We start from the raw sequence: 8,370 nt of genomic DNA, 5'->3' as shown, positions 1-8,370 counted from the left end.
TACAAGGCACTAGGAAACTAATATACAGCATTGCTAGAAACTATAGGAAAAGAGAGGAACCTACAGCAAGAACCATAAAAGACAAAGAAGGTGTTCTACTCACCGAACAGGAAGAAATAGACGAAAGATGGCGAGAATACTTCTCTGAACTACTAGGGACAACTGAGGAACCGCAAATTCAGGAATTAGGGGAAGAAGAAGAAGGGATAACAACTGAAGAAGCTATAAATGAAAGTAGTATCAGCCGTGAAGAAATAAAACTGGCACTGAAAGAGATGAAAAAAAGGAAAAAGCCAAGGCGTCGACGAATTACCCGCAGAGCTGCTATCTGCAGGTGATGATATGATTGACTGGATTCACAGACTATTCCCTCAAGTCTGGAAGGAAGGGAAAGTACCTGAGGAATGGGGGAAGGCAATAATCTGTCCCATATATAAAAAGGATGACAGAAGTGAATGTAAGAACTATCGCGGAATCTCCTTGCTCTCTCACACTGGAAAAGTATATGAGAGGATATTGGAAAGGAGACTAAGAAACTCAATTGAGGATGTATTGGAAGAGTGTCAGTGCGGCTTCAGATCAAACAGAGGCGTGATAGATCTAATTTTAACAATAACAATTATAATGGGCAAGAGTTGGGAATGGGTAAAGGACTTGTACATAGTTTTTATTAATCTAGAGAAAGCCTTTGATACTGTCCCAAGAGTTAAACTTTGGGAGGTTCTGAGAGATCCATTTTATAGAGTACCACCACCATTGATAAGAGCTATAATAAGTATGTACCAAAATTGCTCAAGTGCGGTTAGGTCTCAGGGATCCGAGAAATGGTTTAGTGTGGATTCAGGTGTGAGGCAAGGAGGGGTGCTATCCCCTATCCTGTTCATTATATACATGGACAGAATTGTAAAAAGAATAAACGTAGGGGAGGATGAAGCACTGACCTTGGCATATGCTGATGATGTGGCATTGGTCACAAGAACTGTCACGGAACTACAAGAAGTGCTTAGCAAATGGAATTCTGAACTAGAAGATGCGGGCATGAAGATTAACAAGAGAAAAACTGAGGTAATGATGGTGAGCAGGCAAAGAGACGAAATAGAGGTGAGATTGGGAGATGCTGTACTGGAGCTGGTAGACAACTTCAAATACTTGGGAGTGATGATAAACGAAAAATGCAGTATGGAATTTGAAACAAACTATCGAATAGCCAAGTTTTCACAAAATGTTGGGCTAATGTACCCTCTATTTAAAGAAAAACACATATCTACCAGAGTTAAAATACTTATATATAAGAGTATACTGAGACCACTACTAGTATATGGTTGTGAGTGCTGGGTGCTGACAACAAAATTAAAAAGTAAAGCACAGGCGGCTGAGATGAGAGTACTAAGGCTCATCAAGGGAGTGACACGTAGAGACAGGCTAAGGAATGATGACAGGGAAGAGTTGGACGTGGAACCGATACAACATTTTATCGAAAGAGCTTAATTAAGATGGTATGGGCATGTCATGCGAATGAAGTAAAATAGAGGACCGTTGAAATACTACAAATGGAATCCAGCTGGTAAGAGGCCCGTCGGAAGCGATGGAAAGCTGGAATACGTGAAGCAGTGGCTGCCCGAGGGGAGACTACGTTGAGTAGACGGAGTTGTTTGCAGACAGAGGAGAGTGGAGAGCATTCACGAGGTACCATGACTGACAGGGGAAACCCTACCTGGTGTATGGTGAGAAAGGTGAGGTGAGAAAGTATTTATCTATTTCATTTATCATTTATATTATAATTTTTACTTATAATTTTTTTCACATCCTACCTAGTTATGGACCAAAAGGTCTCCTGTCGGCATGCTCCGCCTTTGTAATCCTTTGTAATCCTTTGATATGATAAGAAAGGATTCCACAACTCGGTGACAGTCACTGGTTTCTTGCAGTTGCCCAAGATTTTCACACTAAGCAACTGGTGACCGCCACTAATGACGGTCACTAGTTGCCTAGTGTTAAATGGGTCTTAACTTACTAAGTACAATTAATCACCCAATCGCTGCTTTCAGACTGAGTCCATCCTCGTCGCAGGGATAAATCATAAAATCGACATGCTTGCCAAGAGCAGCTGGCACCTCGGTTGTATGCACTCGGCTCGCCGCTTGCGACAACACTTCGGCGAGAAAAGGAGAAGAAATTTATGGACCAGACAAGACCCGCTTGGGGTGACGCCGCCATTGAAGTGAGTAGGTCCCGTCTCCATCAAACACCTAGTTGATCTTACTGCCGTCAAGAGGAGGAGGAGGAGGTGGAAGGAAGAGGAAGAGGTGGGAGGAGGAGGAGGTGGGAGGAGGAGGAGGTGGGAGGAGGAGGAGGTGGGAGGAGGAGGAGGTGGGAGGAGGAGGAGGTGGGAGGAGGAGGAGGTGGGAGGAGGAGGAGGAGGTGGGAGGAGGAGGAGGTGCCCAGTCCAGCCCAACCTTTCCCTACCTTATCTTACCCTATCCTACCTTATATCACCCTACCCTATCTTATCTTTCCCTACCTTACCTTACCTTATCTTACCCTACCCTACCTTATCCTATCCTTCCACATCTTTCCCTACCCCTACCTTATCATAACCTACCCCTACTCTACTCTACCTTATCTTTCCCTATCTTACCTTATCTTACACTACACTACCCTACCTTATCTTACCTCATCCTACTATAATTTATCCTACTCCTACCATGTTTACCCTACACTTACCATATTTTTCCCTAACCCTACTTTATCTTACCCAATTTTGCCTTACCTATCTTACAAGTACGTAAATATACTTACACGTCCAAGTATAAACCTGACTTGACAATGTGTGTGTTAACTAAAACTGCCTTTTCTCTCTTTCTCTCTCTCCAGGTACGAAGAGAGCAAAACCTCGAAGGAACCTCTTCGCAAGGTTGAAGCTCGAGAAGATCTCGAGGACGTCCTCGTCTCCCTCAAGGCCCACTTCCCCCTCTCGAGCAGAGTAAGATCTAGATCCGGGACATTTGGGATCACATGGAGAGACTTTAGCAATTGGACCTTTGTTAAATCTAAAGGACTTTTTTATAGCCGATGACGTACTGTGTAGCTGATCGCTCAAAATTGCGGAAGACTTTTTTTCCCTCGTTCGATGTGGAACAGAAGTTTCCAATATTCATCTAGGTACCAGTATCTGCAAATTTCGATGTCTTTTGCCTCTTCTTCAGCTGGGTGGTAATATTAATTATTCTGAAAATCTGGGTTCATAAGCAGGCGCGGATACAAGGGGGGGGCAGGGGGTCCGGGCTCCCACCCCCCCAACGCCCCGAGTATGAAGAACAATGGTGATGGTCTATTACCATTGTTCACTCATCTCGAGTTTGATTCTCCTTGGATAAACACTTTTTAGTGCGAATTTATGATTTGAATTATATTTGTGAATTATATATGATTTTACATACAATTACGAGCAAAACAGACTTAGGTTTCTGGACCAATCTCCAAGCCAACAGCATTATTCTTGGGGTTAAAATATCGGCGTGTTTCAAGTATCGGTTATCGGTTCGCCCCCCCCCCCCAATAACATTCCTGGATCCGCGCCTGTTCATAAGTTGAATGACCTCACAGAGTGGGGTTTGTGATCTAATGTCCGTAACTGATGTGACCAGACTGTTACTATGGGGTTCTTGTCAGTTTTCTGCAAGGAAGTATTAATTGATTCTGCTGTGTGGTCTAAATTTTTCCATTTTCTGAGGGACTGTTACTTTTAAGCCATTCCCCAGACTTGGCTAACGATTTCTACCACTAGAAAGTGGAGTTTTACCAGATTATCAGGTTGATTTTGTTTTATTGGGTAAACTGTAGAATATGCTGATTATTGAGACGTGAAAGATTGAGAAAGGTTGAAAGGGAGGGATGTGGACCTGGTTCCCTATGTATACCGCCGGCTTCATCCCAGAGTTACATTCCACATATTAATCCCAGTCTCCAACCCAGTCTCCTGCCGATACCTCGAAAGCCACGACACCACGAAATAAATATCCCTAAAATCGCTCGGCGGCAGAAGCACTCTTTTATACACAACTATCTTTTCATTTTCTTACCGACATTCTTCCCCTCCCACAAAAAACCGATCCCGCGCGAGCTGGTGGTCTTACCTAGCTAGTCCACTAGTCCACTAATCCACATTCCTCTGAAGAAGCTAAGAGCGAAACCGGTCAGGAACAAAACTCGAGAATCTGATGCAGACCAGTGTGGTGGAAGTCGTTCTTCATTCAGATTCCTCATATTGCATAGAAATGTGTAATTTGTAACAGCAGACCATAACCCCCATCCCTAAATTCTTGTCGTGGCTCTCTTGGGGGTCCCTATGACCCCCGGTCGAGAACTATTGGGTTAGGGAACAGGAAGGCCCTGAAGTCGAGGATATTTGGGTTCCTGATTTTAATCATTCGTGTTTTGTTTTTTGTTTTTCCTTTCTTTACAGATCCATAATATATTATTGCTGAAACTTCGAGGGCTCGAATATCATGATATATATGTTCCCGAAGACGGCAAAAACAAACATCGACTTGTCCTGTATAAGATAAAGGTTAGCAAATGATAAACGACATACCTCAGTATTCCTTTATCACACTGGGCTATGTTTCCTTCGATTGTCGGAGTATATTTGCACCCCGCATCTTTCGGGAAGAAATCTGATGTGCTTGGGGGAAATAATTCTCCTCAAGCATGTCAAATGACATCCTACGTATTTCTGTTGAGGAAACAAAATAGTTTACTACAGTGATTTTACAGCGGAAAAGGTTCTGAAAGTGAGAAGTACCGCCAATTAATAGGAGGTTGGAGTAAAAAAAGCCCAATCTTCGCCAATCTTCTTCATCCATACAGAACTAGACTAAAGGGGGTTAAAAAACGACAGGGAATAAAACTCCAAAGTGTACTCCACAGGCTAGTCTATTTACAAAGATTTCAATTAAAATGAATGAGAAGTTTACCATTTTTTTTTTTATAATTTACTGCACAGATTAGGAGAAAGTAGACGTATGTAGGAAGTCGTCAAATACTGGCTTTCATCAATGTTTGAATTATTTACTATGTTTTTAGATTGGACACTTATAATACAAGCCACGTTTACGTTTATTTTCACTTTTATTTTTTCACTGTCTTCTTTTATATTACCTTATCACGAAAATCTAATACTTGTATGCGTTATATAACGTAATATCTGACGGAAGTACCTGTAATTTAATTATTGGATGTTTGTTCTTTTAAGCTACATTCCAATGTCGTTTTTTTTTTTCCTGGATTAAGGATCGCGAGGAGTTCGGCGTTTTCTGTACACCTGAAGACTCTGATTTCTTCAAGGAGAATCTCATCAAAACTTCCATCATTGACTTTTCCAAACGTGTATCATCGTGTTACACTTTGTACTACCTAAAAGAAGCAGCCAGGGAGGTCCTAGAGACACGATCTGGCAAAGAGGTACAGGAAGACACAACGAAGTATCTTTGCATAATGAACAATGATGAGATTTTACAGTGGAAGGAAAGGTCAGTTTATCAATAGGTATTTGTTTACTGTTCTTCGGATTTCTCTCCAATTCTCATTCTAACACAGGTTCTACTATTGTAAAACTCTTGACTGTCCTTTCAACTTACTTGCACCCACTACTAACACATCCATTTTTCTTCTGTCAAACATACTGCCTATATCTCCCCTTTAACTCTGTGTACCACACCCACGCACATTAAAAGACCCAAACATTAGGATTTCGATTGGGAAAAACTCCTCCCAGACCATCTCATGCCTTTTCTTTATTTTTAGGAATTTTCCCTTTGAGGGTACAGAGAGTAGGATGCTCCTATCCTCCGTCGTAATTTATCGATCTCCGTTTTCTTTTCTCCCGACAGCCTCGGTGCATCCACACTCGGAACCGTCCGTCCACTGGACGTGGCGGGAATGACGAAATGTCACCAGATGTGGCCCTTCAGGGACTCCACGCCTCTTCAAGTCTTCCTCGACATCGCGAAGATTGCACCCACAGCTGGGTTCTACCTGCACGAAGATCCTTCACGCCTAAAGGACACGAGCGAGATGGTACAGTCATCAGAAGGAGGAGACGGCGTCGGCTTACCCGTGGCAATGATCAGCGTGACTCACAACGGGACCATCGGAATGCTTCACACTGAGAGAGAGCATCGAGGATTGGGCATCGCCTCTTTCATGGGGATGGCCTGCGCCAAGCAGATGGTGATGGAAGGATACGAGGCTATTGCGACTGTGGATAGATATAATACTGCTTGGCAGGCCCAAGCTCTCAGAAATGGTTATCAATTTGATCACGAGGTCGTTGGAATGAGTGTGTTAGGTCGTAGCTAGCACGGAGACGCAAGCCGATTTGGCTAGATGTCGCTAAATAAAAACGTAAGAATAAAGGTTGTCAGGGTAAAACAGAATTCCCAATCCGATGTGATTCACCCGTATGGACCTTATATTTATTATTGTTGTTATTATTATCTATTAATTTATTACTGAAAGATTTCGTTGGTTTAATGCGCTGTATCATATGTCGAGATTAATTTCTCAGAAGAACGGTTCTTTCTACTTCCAGTGGAGTTGTCATGGAAGCTTTGTTGTAATTATATTCCTCAGCAGAGAAAAGTCAAACATTTAACGCAAATATATAATTGGTTCCGCAAAACCTCCACGCTGCTCAAAAATTTAATATAAACTAGTTTCCCCCCACATAAAATAATGTATGTATACTCTGTGTAATGTTATTAAGGGTAATCAAGTTCACCATATCTTTATTTTATTCTTAAGTGATAATTAAAATCTTTGAAGAAAAACAATAACAAATAGGAATATTGTTTTATTCTTTTTACACAAGTTGTTGTTGTTGTTGTCGTTCCCTAGACTGTCTGTCCGAGCAGTCCCGTCTCCCCCAAGGAAGGCCACAGCCGAAACTGGGTTTTCCCACAAATCCTTTATAGAGTGTATGTTGTGTTGTTTGTGTGCATGATTGTGTATAATGCAGTCTTCCATTATGTGTTGTATGGTATGGGGTGAAGTGTTACATCCTGGGCAGCTGTTCACAACACGGTCGTCCAGCCTCCTCTGGTAGCTTAGAAGTGCTGGGTGGTGACCGCATCGCAGTCTGGCCAAGTGGACTCTGTCCTTTCGTGGGAGAGAGGATTCAGAAGGGTGGATATCAGGGGGTCTGGCATGCAGCAGTGTGTTGTCTTTCAGTGTGTTAATGGAGCGGTGAGTGATATGATTATGAATATGTTTTCGGAGGCTGGTATTTGGTGGTTGTGGAGGAAGAGAAGAGAGTATCTGTGCGTAATAAAGGTCTTTGGGTGTAGTTTTAATGTTTCTTGGTGTGTGTGGGTGTTCTGCTATGTAGTGTAGCGGGTGTGATGTGTTTGTGGTGGCTGCAGCAAGTGTTTGTGTGCCTCTCATGTCGAGGTGGTCCTTGACTTTGAGGACTTTTGTTTCATGGTGTAAATGGTCTGTAGGTGTTGTATTTGTGCAGCCTGTAATTGTTTTTAGGGCTTTGTTTTGTATGATTTGAAGGGTGTTGTGGTGTGTCTCACTGAGATTAGGAGCCCATGGGACCACCCCCCAACCCCAAGAGTTGGGGGCCAATCAGCAGCAACCACCCCTGGCCATCAGCTCTACGCAGATGGCACCGATCCCCAAGGAGGAGCTACGCCTACCTGGGGGAGTACCACAATCCTTTTATACAAGTAAAACTGATTGGTGGAGACCGGGAACACGTGCCATTTCTTTTGTCATTTTTGGAACACATAAGGTGACTGACTAAAGGATATTAAGAAAGTTTTCTGCATCATTTTTCCGAGGAAGTGTTAGTCTTGTCACAAGACACAAACAAATGCACAGTCAAATTTAATCAATTGAGAAAAAGGATGGAGGGGACACGAGCGTAGCTCTTTTCCTGTGCAATTGAGTTAATGAATTTAGGTAAATATCCCCACAATCCTTTCAGCACAAAGTTCTCACATCAGTAATCAAGTCATGTGGAGCTATTCTGACCAAATTACAGAATGTAATGAAAGTCTTAATGAATGAGGTGAAAAAATCTTTAGCGCTAGATGGTAAAACAAACTGGTGATAATCAAAACTAAAAATATATAGCATAACATCGTAAATTTTTTTTTGTATTCTTGTACTTCGCAGCAGGAGAAAAAGAAGCAAACTTCAGTAAACTACAGGAGTGCACATACTCAAAATAAAATGTATATATATTTTTCGTATGTATATTATTTTGGATGCTTTTGATTAAGATATCTTATGCTCGTATCATTAAAAATATGCATGATTCGTCATTTTTACATAATTGTTCCCTATAACCAAGCTTTGTTTACC

The 8,370-nt window shown here is 42.1% G+C and overlaps 1 protein-coding gene across 3 annotated transcripts in view; it reads left to right on the top strand.

Annotated features, from left to right (window-relative positions):
• The window catches only part of LOC143035963 (uncharacterized), a 25,277-nt gene extending 16,952 nt beyond the window's left edge, over positions 1-8,325 (top strand). For all 3 annotated transcript variants that reach the window (XM_076203232.1, XM_076203230.1, XM_076203231.1), the window contains exons 2-6: positions 2,049-2,221; positions 2,875-2,983; positions 4,466-4,570; positions 5,293-5,531; positions 5,892-8,325. In XM_076203232.1, coding sequence (XP_076059347.1) covers positions 2,091-2,221; positions 2,875-2,983; positions 4,466-4,570; positions 5,293-5,531; positions 5,892-6,360 — 1,053 coding nt within the window. In that variant the 5' untranslated portion in view covers positions 2,049-2,090 and the 3' untranslated portion in view covers positions 6,361-8,325. The remainder of the gene's footprint in view (positions 1-2,048; positions 2,222-2,874; positions 2,984-4,465; positions 4,571-5,292; positions 5,532-5,891) is intronic.
• Positions 8,326-8,370: the final 45 nt, after the last annotated feature.

The sequence above is a fragment of the Oratosquilla oratoria genome, chromosome 19, assembly GCF_046742065.1.
Source record: "Oratosquilla oratoria isolate Oo_2021 chromosome 19, ASM4674206v1, whole genome shotgun sequence".
NCBI lineage: Eukaryota > Metazoa > Arthropoda > Malacostraca > Stomatopoda > Squillidae > Oratosquilla > Oratosquilla oratoria.
The sequence above is the reverse complement of the archived record's forward strand: the minus strand, read 5'-3'. Positions and strand labels throughout refer to the sequence as shown.